The 19,944-nt window shown below is 37.5% G+C and overlaps 1 protein-coding gene across 1 annotated transcript in view; it reads right to left on the bottom strand.

Moving 5' to 3' along the window:
• Positions 1-19,944, bottom strand: part of DNAH9 (dynein axonemal heavy chain 9) — a 577,218-nt gene that overhangs the window by 138,617 nt on the left and 418,657 nt on the right. The window contains exon 51 of the mRNA XM_056117744.1: positions 7,470-7,589. Coding sequence (XP_055973719.1) covers positions 7,470-7,589 — 120 coding nt within the window. The remainder of the gene's footprint in view (positions 1-7,469; positions 7,590-19,944) is intronic.

The following is a 19,944-nucleotide window of genomic DNA, read 5'->3' as shown; positions in this document are numbered from 1 at the left end:
TTGCACGCAGCCAACATGGCTGACCCGAGTTCGATTCCTCCGTCCCTCGTCCCTCTCGGAGAGCCTGGCAAGCTACCGAGAGTATTTTGCCCGCGCGGCAGAGCCTGACAAGCTACCCGTGATGTATTCAATATGCCAAACACAGTAACAACAAAGTCTTCAATGGAGACATTACTGGGCCCGCTCGAGCAAATCGATGAATAATGGGAAGACAGTGACAGTGACTCTAAGACTTTTGGGAGGCCCAAAGACTGTGTGTATGTGTGTGTGTGTGTGTGTGTGTGTGTGTGTGTGTGTGTGTAGAAATGTAGAAATGTTCAGGGTCAAGAAGTCTCATGCAGAATCTCATGTCTTTAACCAGTCATCTGTTCTCGGGCACTTGGGTTTTTTCCAGATTCTGGCTATTGTAAATAGTGCTGCAATAAACATACAAGTGCAGATGTCATTTCTACTGTATTTCTTTGCATCTCCAGGATATATTCCCAGAAGTGGTATTACTGAGTCAAATGGGGTGGTGGAGAATGGGCACTGGTGGAGAATGCGTACTCGATCATTGTATGACTGAAGTGTAATCACGAAAGTTTGTAAGTCTGCAACTGTATCTCACAGTGATTCACTAAAAAATAAATAAATTAAAAAAATCTCATATTTTGGCTTTCAAGATAGCTCAGAGGGCAGTAATACATGCCTTGCATGAGTGAGGCCCTGAATTCTATACTTATTATTGCACCCCCTTCACCTAGCCCCCTACTTATATCAAGTGTCACTGAGAGAGCTCTGGTGGTTCCCAGCACTTATTGACTTGAACATCAAAATGTCATATGGCCAAGAAAAATTACATACAGAGTAGCCCTTGAGCTTGGGAAGACCTTTTTCCCCACCCCAAAGAATATCATTTCATAATCATGAACACATTATTATTATTATTTAAATTAACAGAAATAGTTTTTTTAGTTAAATAGACTAGTTTAATGGTTAAATAAATAGAAAAAGTTGATTATGATTGAGTTTCAGTCATGCAATGTTCCAACACCCATCTCTTCACCAGTGCATATTTCCCATTGCCAATGTCCCCAGTTTCCCTCCCACCCACTCCCTCTCTGGCCCATCCCTCAAACTACCTCTATGACAAACTCTTCTCTCTCTCTCTCTCTCTCTGTATCTAGCTCTTTTGCTCTTTCTCTCTCTCATTTTGTTTCATGTTTTTGCCATACTGAAAGGGTATCATATATATATATATATATATATATAACTTTACCTCCTTTCAGCACTCGGTTTTTGTGCAGAGTGATTATTTCCAGCTATCATTGTCATAGTGATCCTTTCTGTCTTCACTGTACTCCCCTCCCCCTTTTGTGGCAAGCTTCCTACCATGGACCAGTCCTCCAGGCCCTTATTTCTACTGTCTTTGGATATTATTCACATAAAGGCCCTCCCGTTGATCGTCAATTTGCTCGAGCGGGCCCAGTAACGTCTCCATTGGAGACTTTGTTGTTACTGTGTCTGGCATATCGAATACTCTCGGTAGCTTGCCGGGCTCTCCGAGAGGGGCGGAGGAATTGAACTCGGGTCGGCCATGTTGGCTGCACGCAAGGCAGACGCCTTATTCACATAATATGTTTTAATATCCTGCAAATGAGTGCAGTTATTCTGTTTGTCCCTCTCCCTCTGACTGATTTCACTCAGCATGATACTCTCAATGCCAACTATGTGTGAACTTATTTGTTGACTTTGTTTTACCTAACAGCTGTGTAGTGCTCCATTGCATAGATGTACCATATTTTCTTTATTCACTCATCTGTTCTTGGGCATCTCTGTTGTTTGCAGATTCTGGAAATTGTGAATAGTGCTGCAATGAACAAAGGAGTTCAGATGGCTTTTCTGCATTGCATTTTGGGGCCACTAGGGTATATTCCTAGGAGCAGTCTTACTGGGTCCCATAGAAGTTCAATTTCTAGTTTTTTAAAGATGTCTGTGTATTGTTTTCCAGAAAGGCTGTACCAACTGGCATTCCCAACAGCAGTGAATGAGAGTCCCCTTCTCTTTGCATCCATGCCAACACACTGGTTGTTCTTTTAGATGTGTATCAGTCCTGGTGGCATGAGTTGTTATCAAATTGTTGTTTTAATTTGCACCTCTGTGATAAAGTGATGAAGAGCACATGTGCCTTTTGGCCATCTGTATTTCTTCTTTGAGTAAGTTTCTGTTCATTTCTTCTTGCCCTGTTTTGATTGGGTTGTATTTTTTTTTCTTGTAAAGTTCTACCAGTGTCTTATATATCTTGGATATTAACCCCTTATCAAATGAGTGTTGGGTAAATAATTTTTCACATTCTGTCTTTGTATTCTGTTCATCATTTCTTCTGAAGTGCAGAAGATTCTTAGTTTAATTTAGTTCCATTTGTTTATCTTTGCTTTCACTTTCTTTCTCTACCTTATAGATTCAGGTCTGATATCAAGGTCTTAATTCATTTTGGTTTTATTTTTGTGCATCTTGTTAAAAAGAGATCCGACGTTTTTTCATGTAGCTAGCTAGTTATCCCATCATCATTGTTGAAGAAGCTTTTCTTGCTCCACTTCATATTTTTTGCTTCTTTATTGGAGGTTAACTCAATATGTTCCTGAGGGTCTTTATCAGCATATCCAAATATACTCCATTGATTTGAAAGTCTGTCTTTATTTCAGCACTATGTTGTTTCAATTACTACTGCTTTGTATTACAGTTTGAAGATGTCTCCCATCTTCTTTTTTCCAAGGACTGCTTTAGCTATTCAGAGTGTGGGTGTTAATATTCCATACAAATTTTAGAAGTGTTTGATTTATTTATTTTAAAAATTACATGGGAATCCTTATAGGAACTGTGTTGAATCTGTATAATGCTTTGGGAAATATTGCCATTTTTATGATATTAATCCTCCCAATCCATGAGCAGATGCATTTGTTTCCCTTCTCTTATGTCCTCTTTTATTTCTACAAGTAATGTTTTCTAATTTTCGTTATTTCTGAATTAGTGTTTTGTAATTTTCTTTGTGTACATATTTTACCTCTTTATTTAAGTTGATCCCTAGATATTTTCTGAGGCACAGTTGTGAATGGAATTGCTTTTTTTAAAAACTAACTCTTCTATTTCATTATTTGTATATAGGAAAACCATGTACTTTTGCATATTATTTTTGTAGCTTGTCAGTTTGCTATACAAATCTGTTGTTTTGAGGAGCATTTCTGTAGACTCTTTAGGGTTCTCTAAGTATAGTATCACGTCATCTGCAAATAATAAGAGCTTGATTTCTTTCATCTTACCTGGATGCCCTTCAAATATTTTTATTGTCAAATTAGTATGGCAAGTACTTCCAGCACTATATTGAAAATAATTGGTAAGAGTGAGTAACCTTGTTTTATGCCTGATTTTATAGAGATGGCTTTTAGTTTTGCCCACTGAGTAAAATATTTGCTGTGTACTTTTGGTAAATAGCTTTGACTATATTGAGGAAAGTTTTTTTTTAATTACCATTTTGTTGAGAATTTTTATAAGGAATGGGTATTTGATCTTGTCAAATTATTTCTATTGATATAATATGTTTTTTTTATTAATATGGCGTATTATTTTGATTGACTTGCATATGTTAAGCCAACCTTACATTATTAGGATGAATCCTACTTGGTCATGGGATAAAATCTTCTTGATGGATTACTGAATTCTATTTGCTAGTTGAGGATCTTTGCATTTGTGTTTATCAAGAATATTGGGCTGTAATGTTTATTTTTTTGTGATATCTCTGTCTGCTTTTGGTATCAGGGTGATGCTTGCTTCACAGAAACTGTTTGGGAGTGTTTTTGTTTTTTTAATTTACTGGAAGAGCCTGAAAAGGATTGGCAGTAGGTCCTCTTTAAAGGTTTGAAAGAATTCACTAGAGAATCAATCTGGACTGGGCTTTTGTTTTCAGGAAGACTTTTGATTATCATTTCAATTTCCTTGATAGTGATAGGTCTGTTCAGATGTTTTGAATCTTCTTGGTTCGACCTTTTTAGGTTATAGGAGTCTGGGAATAATCCATTTCTTCCAGTTTCTCTCATATTATGACCTAAAGATTCTCAAAGTTAACTCTCAAAGTTAACACTAATGATCCTTTGAATTTCTGTGGCATCTGTTCTGATGTTCCAGTTTTCCCTTATTCAATTTCTTAGGGTTCTCTTCTTTGCTTTGTGAATCTTGCTAGCAGCTTATTGATCTTGCTTGTTGTTTCAAAGAAACAACCTTTGCTTTCATCGATCTCTCCAAATGCTTTCTGGGATCTCACTTCATTAGTTTCTGCTGTAGGTTTTATTATTTCTGTCCTTCTGCATGATTTGGGTTGCTTTTGTTGGTCGTTTTCCAATTCCTTTCTTTTCAGTTAAATTACTTACGTGGGCCTTTTCTTCCTTCCAGATGAATGGTTGCATAGCAATGAACTTTTTCTTAACAACGCTTTTGCCATATCACAAGTTCTGGTAGGTAGTGTCTTCTTTTTTCTTTTTGGGTCACACCCAGCGATGCTCAGGGGTTACTCCTGGCTCTGCATTCAGGAATTACTCCTGGTGGTGCTTGGGGAACCATATGGGATGCTGGGGATTGAACCCAGGTTGGCTGCATGCAAGGCAAACGCTCTGCCTGCTGTACTATTGCTCCGGCCCCTCATGATAGTGTCTTGAGTCTTGTTTGTTTTTGTGAATCTTTTATTTTCTCTTTCACTTCCTCTCTGCCCCACTGTTTGTTCAATAACAAGGTATTTAATTTCCAGGTGTTTGGGTTATTTTCCATTTCTGTTTGTGATTAACATCTACTTTCATTTCATCATGGTCTGAGAAGATAGATGATATGATTTCTATATTCTTGGCTTTGTTATGGTATGTATTTTGGCCCACATGTTGTCTATCTTAGAGAATGTCTCATGTGCATTGGAGAGAAATGTGCAGTGAGAGTTTTGAAGGCCCTTTAGATCTACTGAACTCTGCTCTTCCATTTCTTCCCTCAAATCAAATATTCCTTTCCTACGCTTTAGTCTAGTTGATCTATTGAGAGATGACAAAACATTTTTGAAATCTGCTACTACTATTGTGTTGCTATCAATGTATTTCTTCAAGTCTATTAGTTGTTTTATGATTTTTGCCGGTCTCTCATTACATGCAAATGCATTTAGGAGTGTAAGTTCATCCTGATATACATATTCCTTAATGATTAAGAAATTACCTTATGGTCTCATAACTTTTTCAGTCTAAAGTCTATGTGATCTTATACTAGTAAGGTCACCGTGGCCCTTTTGAGAGTATTGTTTGCTTGAAGAATTCTTCCAATATTTGACTTTGAGTCTTTGTTCTGGCTATTCAAATGTGTTTCTTGCAGGTATCTAGTATTGGGTTCAGTTTTCTAATCTATCCTGCCATTCTGTGCCTCTTAGTTGGTGCCTTTAGCTCATTGGCATTGATAAATATTATTGTTCTGAAGTTTCATTCCCATCTTTCTGCAGCAGTTTGACATGTTCGTGAGGCTTGTCTTGAAGTATCCCATTTATTTCTTCTTCTAAAGATACTTTTAGGTAAAAAAAGATGGCCTGAGACTATGAAGTTTCTGAGTTGTTGTTTATCTCTGAAATTGGTGTATTTTCCCTTCAAATCCAAATGAAAATCTGGCTGGGAAAAGTATTCTTTGTGAGACATTTATTTCATTGATTTTTTTCTCTATATCACAGCACTGTGTTCAGACCTGGAGGATCTTATCTGATTATTGTGCTTTAATTCTTAAGCATGTTCCTTTGCATATAATTTATTTCTTTTATCTTCTGCTTTCAGTATTCTATCTACATCTATGGTTTATATCATTCTGATTAAGTTTTTTCTAGCAATATTATTATTTGGATATCTCGCCAGCACGGCAAAGCCTGGCAAACTACCTGTGATGTATTCAATATGCCAAACACAGTAACAATTGTCACAATGGAGATGTTACTGGGCCTGGTTGAGCAAATCTATGAACAACGGGAGGACAGTGACAGTGACAGATCTTTTACTGGTACCCTCTGGGCTTCCTGGATATGGGTGCATTTACTCCTCAGCTCTGCGAACTTCTCAGCAATGATGGCTTTAACTGTAGCTTCATCATAAGGGTTGTCTTTCTGCCCTTCTGCAATGATTATCATGTTGTTGCTCTTCAACACATCCCATAGTTCTATTGACATCTGTCAGTTTATTTTGGGGCTTTTACCATCTTCTGCTGTTGCTGTTTCTGTCCTTCAACTTGAATCTCACTGATTCTGATCTCAGTAGCTGTTACTCTGCTGTTGAGCCCTCCAGTGAGCTTTAATTTCACATATATTTCACATATTTTTCAGATCTGTCTTTTTTTTTTACATTTTCTTCGTTTTAGGTCTCATATCTTTTTCTATTTCATTGGCAGTGTGTTGCATTGTTTCTTTCAGCTCCTCATACATCCTCAACAATTCTCCAAATTTCTTGTCAGAAAGGTTATATATCTCATTATTATTGGTTGAATCTTCTGAACTGGTGTCTTCATTCACTAGCCCGGTAGGTTTCAGTGTTGCTTATCATAGTGACTTCTAAAATTTGTAGTTGTATTTTTGTGTGATTAGGTGGCTACAATTGGGATGTTTTCATATATTTATGGTGAGTTATGGAGAGTTGAAGAAATGCGTGACCATGGAGCAGAATGGAGTCAAGCTAGGGTAGTTAGTTAAGCAGCCTTTTCCCTCCATATGTACTTCACAGGGAGTAGGTGGGGGATTGGTTCCTGACCTGGGAGGCAATATTGCAATCTTCAGTAAAAAGCAGGGCACTTGATGCCTGAATTTCTTTGTTTCCTGGGATGGGGCTCTATTATTATTATTATTATTATTTATTATTATTATTATTATTTATCAAACATTATATGAGATAGCACAGTGGTAGGGCATTTGCCTTGCAAGCCGCCTGCCAGGCCAAACCAGGTTCGATTCCTCTGCCCCTCTTGGAAAGCCCGGCAAGCTACTGAGAGTATTTCACCTGCCAAACACAGTAACAACAAGTCTCACAATGAAGACGTTACTGGGCCCGCTCTAGCAAATTGACAAACAATGGGAGGACAGTGCTACAGTGCTATATGAGATTAAGAGCTTGCCAATTAATGCTATATTTGCCTTTCAATGCTTCCTTTTTTCAGTATGCATCTATGTAAGTATGTAAGATATTGCATGGGTTGCCTGATAGAGCCTATTTTCCATCCCATTGTTCCTACAGAGAGTTATCTTTGTAGAAAAACTCCTTTGAACAGACCACAATGTGAATTTACATATTTCTTGAAGTCATCAACATATCTCTGTATCTCAGTACGTTTATTATTTTACCCTTGTGCTAAGTTTTGCTATCGATTTTGCACCTCTGTGGCACTTGACAAATTGAACTAATGTGATTAAAAGTTGGACTGCTAAGGATTACACTCACCAGGCGATTTGCCAGAAAAATGGTGCTTGCAGTTACTTCAGCTTCTTGCTGACATTTAAGTTTGTCTGCCATTGCTTTCTCAAACTTTGTTGTGAGTTTCACCAGGTTTTCATTAAGTTGCTGTCAAAAAGGAATACAGAGTCAACTTGGGTGTTTCTGAGACAGTATAGGTATCATTATCACATGTGTAGGTTATTTTTAAGGATGTCTTCCTGGGAAATTTGTAAGATATTGGGGCAGACAGCACTCTAAGGGATTATGAAAGACAGAAATCCTACAGGAATAGAGTGGAGTAGGAGTCCAGAGGTCTATTATACAAGTGGTATGGACCCCAAAGAGAGATCTTTCTTATTCCAATACCTCAATTATTTACAAAGGGCTAGAAGGAGTGATAGACATAGCTGGGGATGTAAATGATTATTTTCCTAATATTGGATAAATGGATCCAGTACTTACCATTTTTTTGCTGGTGCTGCTATTAGACAAAAAAATAGACAAAAGTCTAGGACGACAATACAATGGTCAGGAGGACCATCAGGAGACCTGGGAGTACACAATGTGTTGTTTTAAGCAGTTTTGTAAATTTAGATTGAGCTATCACCTAAGTCCTGCCTTTCCTGGGAATATTTAATATTGTCTATTTCCTTCCATTATCCTGAAGGAAAGGAATTTTTAAAGTACATGGTTTCAATTTATCTAGCATTTAGAATTGAAGTACATAGCTTTCTTTCCCTAGAGTACATATTCACATACATAAAGAAAATAATATGCGAATTCATGGAGCATTACATATTTTTGAAATGAAAACATATCTCTTGTTTATGGATTGGAAGGGTTAATATTGTCAAAATCAAAGCCCTACCAAAAGAATCAATTCAAAAGGAATAACATAAGAATCATTATATTGGGCCAGAGCAATAATACAGCAGGTAGGTCATTTGCCTAGCATGCGGCCAACCCAAGTTCAATCCCCAGCATCCTATATGGTCCCCCAAGCACCGCCAGGAATAACTCCTGAGTGCATAGTCAGGAGTAACCCCTGAGCATTGCTGGATATGACCCCTCAAAAAAATCAAGAATAATTATAGTATTAGAGACCCTGTCACTGTCCTCCTGTTGTTCATCAATTTGCTCGAGCAGGCCCAGTAACGTCTCCATTGTGACACTTGTTACTGTGTTTGGCATATCGAATACGTCATGGGTAGCTTGCCAGGCTTTGCCATGCAGGCGAGATACTCTCAGTAGCTTGCTGGGCTCTCCTAAAGGGGTGGAGGAATCAAACTCGGGTCAGCCATGTCAGCCGCATGCAAGGCAAATGCCCTACCCGCTGTGCTATCACTCTAGCCCATACTAGAAACCCAGGAAGACAATTTTGATGAAGAAGCATTAGTCAAAAAAAATCATCACTGAGAAGTTTCTGTAGTTAAGGAGCACAGGAAACCAGATTCAAAAGGCCCGGTGAGTACCAGCTAAAAGAGACCCAAATAAACACTCCAAGACACATCCTAATCAGAATAACAGAAACAATAGGTAGATAGAAAACTGAAAGCAGCAAGATGAATGAAGGACATCACACTCAAAAGAACATCCTTAAGATTTACATCCTTAAGATTTACAGCAGCTTTATCAAATAAAACCCTATCATCCCAAAGACAATGGTGGGATGTAATAGAAAAACTCAATGAAATAAATATCTCACCAAGAATATTTTACACAGTCAGATTCTTATTCAGATTTGAAGGGAAAAATACAAAACTTCATGGATGAATAACAGCTCAGAAATTTCATTTAATTAAACCCAACTTTATGAGAAAAATGGAAGGAACTACTTTAAGACAAGTGTCACAAACATGTCAAACTTCTACAGATAGATGATATAAAACTCTATGATAATTCCACTCAGTTTCAGTGGCCTAAATGTGGTAGGATGGATTTGAAAATTTAATCCAAACTTCTGCTGCCTACAAGAAAAACATTTGGACAGAAAGGGCAGGCAAAGTCCCAAAGTCAAAGGTGGCAAGACAATATTTCAAGTAAACAACCCCCACTAAAAAGGCCAGGGTGGGCATACTTGTATTAGAGAATTTTGACTTCAGGCTTAAAAAGTTATGATACACAGTGTTATTTCTTTTTCCTTAAAAATTATTTTTTAATGATCACTTTGGATAAGAATTGAGAGTGTTATTTCTTAATGATCAAGGGATATATGTATCAGGAAGAACACATACTTCAAAAGATCTAAGGGACCAGTAAAATACTTCAAACAACAAATAGACTTGGAGGAAACCATTGATTGCAACACAGTAATAGCTAGAGAATTCAACACTGCTCTCTCACCTCTTGATAATAAACTAGACTGAAACTCAGAAGAAAATGAATTTGAAAGAAGAAATGGAAGAGAGGGATTTAGATATATAATATGCTTAGTAGATATATAATTCATATATGTTTAATATATAATTTATATATAATAATTTAGTAGATATATATTTTAGTATACTAATTATATGTATAGAAATATATATAGTATATTTCTCTCTCTAGTACATATTTATATATAGTATATTATGAGTACATATTATAATACTTGGAAATTATTTTTTTGTATGCGTTCTTTTGGACACACCCAGTAATGCACAGGTCTTACTACCTGTTCTATGATCAGGGATTAATTCTTCATTAATTGTTAATTAATTGGGACATGCAGCACTGTAAGGGATTGGCAAAGAGAAATATTCTAAAAAGAAAAATCTTGAAGGGTTCGGGGACCATATACGGTGCTGAGATTTGAACTTAGGTTGGCCATGTGCAAGGCAAACACCCTCCCAGCTACATTATTTTCTGTCCCCAGATAATTTTGGCAATGAAGGAAAATGAGACATGAGCTACTGAAACTTGTGGGACATAAGTGCCGCCAGGCGTAATTCCTGAGTGCAGAGCCAGGAATAACCCCTGTGCATTACCGGGTGTGACCCAAAAAGCAAAAAAAAAAAAAAAAAGGACAAACTATCAGCAAGACTCACAAAGAAAGATAACCTTAATTAATTAAATCAGAAATGAAAGGATGCCATCACAACAGATACCCCAGGGATTGGTGGGGATATTTTGAAAATCTATATGCATGAAAAAAACAGTAGAGGAAATAGATAAATTTTTGGATTCCTATAAACTCCTAAGGCTAAAACCCCAAGACAATATTTAATATGTGAATAACCTATCACTGTTGAGAAAATAGAAATAGTAATCAAAAGTTTCCCCCAACAAAAGGCAGCTCGGATAGAGAAGGGAAAACCCAAGTAAAGGGTGTTTGGAGGATTCACTCAGGATGCGAGATGCGTGCTGAAAATAGACTATGGAGTGAACATGATGGTCACTCAAAACCTCTATTGCAAACCACAACACCCTAAAGGAAAGAGAGAGCAAAAGGAAATGTCCTGCCACAGAGGCAGGGCGGGGTGGGGGGATGGGTGGGTTACTGGGATCATTGGTGGTGGAGAATGGGCACTGGTGGAGGGATGGGTTCTAGATCATTGTATAACTGAAACCCAAGCATGAAAGTTTGTAAGTCTACGACTGTACCTCATGTTGTTTTACTAATAAAAATTAAATAAAAAAATAAATAAATGCTCATTTCCCCTCAAAAAAAATCTTCCCCCAAGCAAAATGCATACACTAGTAACTGTATCCCAAGGGGCTAAAAACGCACTGCAGAAAAATACATCTTGATCTTACATCCCTGATCTTAGAGGGAAGACTTTTAGTTTTTCCCTATTGAGAATAATGCTTTCTGTGGACTTGTGGTAGATAGCTTTGACTGTATTGAGGAAAGTGCCTTCAATTTCCATTTTCCTGAGAGTTTTCATCATAAATGAGTGCTGGATCTTGTCAAATGCTTCCTCTGCATGTATTGATAAGCTGATATGATTTTATCTTTTCTTTTATTGGTATGATGGATTATGTTGATTGGCTTGTGAATGTTAAACCATCCTCATTGGTGCTCCTTCAGAGGATGTGTTCTTTTACACTAGACTTGTTCAGATTCTTGTGTTCAACATTACCATGCATTTTGGGAGTACTTTGATTTGAGTAGGCTAGTAGATTATTGGCCTAATGTTTTGGGATAGCCAGGCCGTAATAATTATCTAACAATAATTAGATAACAATATATATCTAAAAATAATATATATCTAGCAATAATTAGATAATTATTACAGTCTGGCTGTAATAATTATCTAACAATAATTAGATAATGGAGGTTGAGCTATGAGTTTAAAGTCCTATGAAAGGGGAAAATTACTGTGACTGTATGAGTTGCATGAGCTGTTGCTGCCCCAAGTCCATGCCCCCGCTGCTGCTGTACGTGTGGGGAAGGGGCCCACATTGGTGCCGGTCCTGGGTTAGAGTTCTACTTCCGGTACACTTCTAAAATCACAGGAGTCCCCTCTGGCCTAGGTGTTCCTGTGGCACTTTAGCCAAGAAGGGGTCTTTCAGTTCACTGTGACTACTTGCTGGGCATGCTGCCCCAGAGGCTACTACATCTGCACTTTCATTGCAGCACTATTCACAGTAGCCACAATCTGGAAACAACCCGTGTGTTCAAGAAAAAAAAAAGACTGTATAAAGAAGCTATTTTACATACACACTATCGATTACTTCTTGCTGGTAAGAAAAGGTGAAGACCTGCAATTTTCTGATACATGGATGGATCTGGAGTGAAATGTATTAGAGGGAAAGAAAGAGGGATAGAATAATCTCTTTTATATGAAGAGTATAAGCAAACATTGTAGGGGAAAAACAAATAACGAGAACAAGTAGACAAGAAGCAGGAGTACTGCAACCTTCCTATAAAGAAGCTTGGTGGGGTGGCAGATGGGAGAGATCAGGGAAGGGACCATTGTGACAATGATAGAGGGAAATGGTCACTCTGGACCAGGACTAGGTGCCAAAAGGAGGCCAAATGGCATGTGTGATACTCTATCAGTAACAGTATTATGAACAGTGCTTGAAATTTTTAAAAAATAGTGCCTTCCATAAGAGGCAGGTTTGCAGGTTGGGGTGTGGTAGAGGGCCTGGGAGTAATGGTGCAGGGACATGGACACTGATGAAGAGATGGAATGATGTTCAATTGCATGCCTGAAATTCAGTCATAAATTACTTTTAAATTCATGGTGATTGAACTTAAAGAAAGAGATAAAAGGAGATTCCATATTGCTCAGCAATTCCACAGCTTGGCATCTACAAAATCACTTTTCTAAAAATATATCATTACTATGATGTTCACTATAGCACAATTCATGATAAACAAGATATGGAAATAACCAGATGTCAAGTGTCCAAGAAGAAATGACTGGATAAACGGAGTATGGTATATGTGCACAATCAGCTAGAAGACAATGCTAGAAAATAAGAAAATATTTCATGTTCATGAATTGGAAGAGTTAACTTTGTTTAAAATGACCATTATACCTAAATCATTAAACATATTAAATAAAACTATAAATTACTGATAACAAAGCACCAAATTTGTGTATAATTTATCGATAATTAATATACGGAAGAATTTGGAAGCATATTGATAATTAATCTATGAGAAGAACTTGGAAGCATAAAGAGGAGCAAGGAAAGCTATTCAACAAATGGTGCTAGGAAAATAAAGTGATAAAATGCAAAAAAATGAAGTTGGATTAGTATCTAGTACCATACAATAAATTTATTTCAACATAGACTTAAAGACCTTCAAAAAAGACCTTTGAAATTAACCAGAATCTATTCAACAAATAGCACTGATGAAAATAAAGGCAGAACCTTCCAGAATATGCACCTCAGAGATGTCTTCAATGATTTGATACCACTGAAAAATAGAAAACATTAAACAAATGGTCCTATAGAAAATTAGAAAGTCTTTATATGACAAAATGAATTCAGGCGAGGATAAACAGATACCTATCAAATGGGAGAAAACATTTGCACAAAGGATATCAAAACACTGATATCTAAAATATATAAAGCCCTGAAAAAGCTCAATATCAAAACTTTAGGTGAGGAGATGAATAGATACTTTATGAAGAGAAATAAAGATGGTATGAAAAAGTTCTGTAATAATTTATTATTAAGGAAATGCAAATAGAAACAAATTTTTATTGATCTCATACCAGTAAAAAAGGCATATATTTTAAAAAATCTGGAAACAATCAGTATTGGAGGAGATGAGAGAAAGAAACGTTTCTTCACTATTGATGCAAATGTAATCTAGTTCAGTGTTTTCTTGAAAATTCTATGGGAATTTCTCAAAAAAAAAAAGGTCAGATCAGACCTTTCATATAACCCAGAAGTCTCACTTGTTGACATCTACACTCCAAATAGAAGAATACTGTTTTTTGTTTTGGCTTTGGAGAAACACTGAGTTGCACCCAGGGCCTACTCCTAGCTCCAGGATCACTCCTGACAGGGATGGAAGCACTTTATGGGATTCCAAGGATTGAACATGAATTAGCTATGTTCAAGGCAGGTGCCCTACTCACTGTACTATAACTGCAGCCCAAGAATATCACTGTAGCACTGTCCTCCCATTGTTCATTGATTTGCTTGAGCGGATACCAGTAACAACTCCCTTGTGAGACTTGTTACTGTTTTTGGCATATCGAATATGCCACGGGGAGCTTGCCAGGCTCTGCCATGTGGGCGGGATACTCTTGGTAGCTTGCTGGGCTCTCAGAGAGGGACGGAGGAATCGAACCCAGGTCAGCTGCATGCAGGGCAAACACCCTACTGGCTGTGCTATCGCTCCAGCCCCCAGCCTGAGAATACTAACAAAAATATATATGAGGACTGATACTCATTCCAGCATTTAGTACAATAGCCTGAATATGGAGACAATCAAGATGTACAAAGATAGGTAAGTGTTAAAGAAGCTGTAGTGATATATATATGTATATATGTATATATATATATAATCTGCAGCTATCCAAAGAAGGAAATCATTCAGTTTGCTGCAATTTGGATGGCACAAGAGCGTAGTATGCTAATCAAAATAAGTCAGAGGGGAAAAGGTCAAATAGAAGATGATCTTACTCATCTGTGGTATAAAGAGAACGAAGACAAGGGAATGGAAGATGTCAAATGATAGCAAACACTTCACCCTGGATTACAGAAATGAAAAGGCCAAGTATGATGAGTGAGTGGTGGAAAATGATGCAATAGAATGAATGTAACATAAGGTTATGTAACATCATCATTACATAATCAGGTTGTTCATGATCAGATTTTGGTTATACAATGTTCCAACACTTGTTCCAACACCCATCCCTTCATCAAGGTACATTTCCCACCACCAATGTCCCCAGATTTCCTTTTTCCACCCCTACCTCTAGCATGTCTCCAAAAGGGAGGAACTTCCTTTCTTCCTCCTTCCTCTCTCTCTCTCTCTCTCTCTCTCTCTCTCTCTCTGTCTCTCTCTCTTTGGGCATTAAGGTTTGAAATACAGGTACTGAAAGGTTATATTACTGATAATTAATGGGAAAGTTACTAAAGGATGAGCCCAGATAATGGCAAAGTTCTTGCCTTGCAAGTGAGAGACAGAGATTTCAGTCCCTCACAGCACCTGGCTCAGCCCCACACACACTGGGCATGATTCAAACAGCACTGCTACTTGCCATTCTTCATATCACAACAAAAGCAATTTCAGAATGTCATAACCAAGTATTTGGAAGCATAAAAAATGAGTGGTTGCAAAATATCCTGTCATCACAGCAACAACAAAAACGAAGGAACATAGCTCACACCACATCAACTCACACACTGTCCCTGCTCTATCAGTTTCTAGCTAAATCTCTGAAGAGATGCAAGCCAAGCAGCTAAAATTCATGGAAACACCAGTATCCATGGCTGAAAACTCTGGGGGAACTCTTGGGAGGTGGGTGGGCTAGAAACCCACCTGACTGATGCCCCAGCAGCCACACCTACACCCCCTATTGCAGCTTCCAAGGGCTCGACTGTATTGTTTCACTAATACTCTCAGAAGAGATGCAAAACTGCAAATAATTTCAGGTACCTGGGTGCCCAAGGTTGAGAACTCATTGATTGTTTTAAGACTTTCCAGAAGCTAGACTTTAAAAAAATCTCCTGTTGTTTTGAACATTGACAATTATTTAAGTAATTTTAAAAAACATATAAAATCATCTGAACAAGTAGCAAGCTTCAAGTAACATTAACAATCAAAACACAGAATTAAAAAAGGAGACAGTCGAGGGTATGGTGCTGCCAGCAGGTCAACCTGTACCTACAGGGTGAGTGCATCAATAGCCTGATGGTGCTTTCAGGCTTCCTGATACCCCCAAATTTTGCCACTGTGCCTTTGGCTGGACCCCAACAACTTGGGACGAAGTTTATCAAGAAATTAAATGACTGAAGTTTAGGTATGTGGAAGCCACATCCATAAACCACCTCTGGCTCAGCTATACAAGCTCATGTATTGGCCTTTTTTTAGAGACCCATAGATAAATCTTGAAAGAGATCCAAAGCCGCAGTTAATTTTGAACCAATGCATGGGTGAACAGACCAGGGTAAATCAGAGGGGGGTGGGTTGGCCTGGTGGCCTGCCCAAGCAGAGCTCCCAGCAGCCGTTTGCTTGCTCAATTCAAAATCGGTGCCATACCCCGGCTTGAGTCCACTGTCTCAGGACGGACCTCACCAATAGGCTGCTGAAAATTCAGGTATGTGTTTTTTGTGACTGAAATCTCCAGGCTTTCTCTGGGACAGGATGGGCTACCTCTCCTGAACTCCCTGTACTTCTGGAAGCATTGGCAGTCACATCTACACCCCAAAGTGGCCACCCAATTGAAAAACTACTCCAGCCTTACTGTACTGATAAAAATACTGAATGCCCTGAACAAGTATGATGACCTCTTAGCACCTGTATTGCAAACCCTAATGCACAAAAGGAAAAGGAGAGAGAGGAAGAAAGAAAGTGCCTCCCATAGAGTGAAGCTGGGGGTAGGGGTGGGGTGTTGGGGGATGATGGTACGGAATACTGGTGGTAGGAAGTGTACACTGGTGGAGGGATGGGTGCTGTATCATTGTATGACTGAAACTCAGTTATGAACAGCTTTGTAATGGTCTATCTCATGGATATTCAATTAAAAAATTTTAAGAAGTAATGTGCAGTTCATGTCCAATTCAATCAGTTTAATCAATGGCTGAATAAACAGCAGTACTCCTACATTAAAAAAAAGCAGACAGTTGTTACTTATTAGAAGTCATTCTCTACTATTTGACATTTTACTACTATGTGTGTATGTTTCATGTAATAACATATAACCATTATTTAAAAATTATAACATTAATATGTGTTCATTACAAAAAATACAAATAAAAGTTATTCAAAGTTGATCAGAGATCACTAAGGAGAACTCATATTTTCATTTTTGTTTTAAAATATACTCAAGTTAATATATATTAAAGTTTAAATTAAATTATAATCTGTTTTAAAATATTTTTGACTCAAAATTATTCTTAAATATTCAAAATAAGTCTTGGCTGTAGAAGGCTGACAGACAATAGTCTCATGGGCCTTGGAGGAAGAATTCCCTTCCCCTAAGGGAGTTACAGTTCAGCAAGAGTGCTAGCCTTTCTCTTTGTTATTGAAGGGAAGGGTCTGAATTTTCAAATACTGACAGGCATGTAGAGTAGATGTTCTTAAGAGTAAAAATGTGTTTTTCAAAAAAAATTTGGCAGAAAAAGCTTCCTAAGTTAGCCAAGTATTTTAAATAAATTCTTATTGCGTTCACAGGTTGAGTGGGCTCATTATATGAATGTTGGCTAGTGGAAAGGTATAAACATTTTGAAAATATTCCCTTTACACCAAATGTTTCTAAAGCTAAAATAACTTGAGTGAAGGAGCATTGAAAACACAGTCCATGTAACACTTTTCCAGGAGATATTGAATATTATAAAAATTATCAAGGGACCTTATCTCCCCCAAACAACCATGTTTTCAGGATGTTTTGCATTTTTTTATTAGCATCTTAGCACCTTTTAAAAGTAAACTGTTCAAGAACATCTAGATTTATAAGGCAAATGTATAGAGAGAAAATTATTAGCTTAACAAATATATCTTTATTTTGTAGAGACTTTAACTGCAAGGATACTTGAACTACAACCTTTAACTATTGAATTTACTTCAAAAGTATTCAGAAAAAATAAAATATGTTGCACACAGCAAGTCAACAATCTTTTTACAACTTTTAAAATCTGTTTTACCTGACAAATTTGTAGATAAAGTCTCAGTTTCTTGGAATGCACTGAGATCATGGAAATACTTTGGAATTAAACTTGATTACAATTGTCATCGATTTTCAGAATTTTAGCAGTATTCAATGTGTGTGAGCACATGTAGTTAAAGAAGAACCAAGATGGGTAGAAAAGGCACTAAGACCACAGTAGTCGCAAGCAATTGCCCATGTTCCTTTTGATCAGGTTTTGGGATGATGCTTTCTTTTTATTATCCTTTTAGCTGTCTCATGAAGAGAGCATATGGTGCTATTTAATTTATAAAACTGATATCTGGGCACTTTATAGACTTTTATAAAGATTACACATTTTAGTATCACTGCTTTGTTTGGAACTGATATCTGCCGATGAAATTTTAACTGCTCCCAGTTCGTTTTTGACTTATTTTAATTGCTCCATGTTAAAGATAAAGTAAGTTCAAGGAAAATTTCTATCAAATAGGTTGGACATGAAATCACCATCCTCATCCATCCTAGATGAGGTGATATGGTAAAAATGTCATTATTATGTTAAAAGGTCAATGACCTCACAATATATATTTATTGTTAAAGTAATACGCTCTAGTGAACTCTTTTTGATTTGCAAGTGATTTTTATAGCATTAATTTTTCTATTAATACAGTTTTTTTCTTACTAAAAAGAATATTATAAGACATAGAAGTGGCAGTTATAGCATAGACACTATTTCTTATCTTGTATAATTTTTTTTAATTAGTGAAAGACCATGAGGTACAATTGTAGACTTACAAACTTTCATGCTTGGGTTTCAGTTATACAATGATCGAGCACCCATTACTCCACCAGTACCCATTCTCCACCACCAATGATTCCAGTAGCCCTCCCACCTCTCACCCCATCCCCTCCCACCCCAGCCTGCCTCTGTGGTAGGGCAGTCATTTTTCCTCTCACTTTCTGTTAGAGTGTTGTGGTTTGAAATAGAGGTATTGAGTGGCCATCGTGTTTGGTTTGTAGTCTACTCTCAGCATTCATCTCGCATCCCGAGTGAATCCTCCAAACATCCTTTACTTGGTGTTCCCATCTCTATCTGAACTGCCTTTCCCCTAGCATGTGCTGCCAGCTTCCAAGCTGTGGAGCAGACCTCCTGGTACTTATCTCAATTATTCTTGGATGATTGTCTCCCATTCTGTTACTTTATATTCTCCAGATGAGTGTAGTCTTTCTATGTCTGTCCCTCTCTTTCTAGCTCATTTCACTTAGCATGATACTTTCCATGTAGAATCACTTGTATGTAAATTTCATGACTTTATCTTTTCTAACAGCTGCATAGTATTCCATTGTGTAGATGTACCAAAATTTCTTTAATCAGTCATCTGTTCTCGGCCACTTGAGTTTTTTCCAGATTTTGGCTATTGTGAATAGTGCAGCAATGAACATAGAAGTGCAGATGTCATTTCAACTGTGCTTTTTTGCCTCTCTGGGATATATTCCCAGGAGTAGTATTGCTGGGTCAAATGGGAGCTCAATTTCTAATTTTTTGAGAATGGTCCATACTGTTTTCCAAAAAGGCTGAACCAGTTGGCATTCCCACCAGCAGTGAAGGAGGGTCCATTTCTCATCACTTTGCACCAACACTGGTTGCTTTTGTTCTTGTGGATGTGGTTTTCTGTGTTTGTACATGATTAACTTCTATCTTCTGCGCATCATGGTCTAAAAGATAGTTGATATAATGTCTATCTTCCGGATTCTGTTGAGGTATGCTTTGTGGCCCAGTACATGGTCCATTCTGGAAAATGTTCCATGTGCACTGGAAAAGAATGTGTATTCTTTTTTGGGGGGGGGATATAAAGTCCTGTATAAGTCTATTAGCCCTCTGTCTTCTGTTTCTTCCTTCAGAGCCATTATTTCCTTGCTGAGTTTTGATCTTGTAGATCTATCCAGAGGTGATAAGGCAGTGTTGAAGTTGCCAACTACTATTGTGTTGCTCGAAATGTCCTTCTTAAGGTCCATTAGCCATTGTTGTAGGTATTTGCCGGGTCCCTCATTGGGTTTATATATGTTTAGGAGTGTGATTTCTTCCTGCTGTACATATCCATTGATTAATAAAAAATGTCCTTCACTGTCCCTTCTAATCTTTTTCAATCTGAAATCTATGTTGTCTGATACTAGTAAGGCCACCCCAGCTTTTTTTGAGGGGGTTGTTTGCTTTCAGGATTGTTTTCCATCCTTTG

This window comes from Sorex fumeus, unplaced genomic scaffold (genome assembly GCF_029834395.1).
Source record: "Sorex fumeus unplaced genomic scaffold, SorFum_2.1 ptg000036l, whole genome shotgun sequence".
Lineage (NCBI taxonomy): Eukaryota > Metazoa > Chordata > Mammalia > Eulipotyphla > Soricidae > Sorex > Sorex fumeus.
The sequence above is the reverse complement of the archived record's forward strand: the minus strand, read 5'-3'. Positions and strand labels throughout refer to the sequence as shown.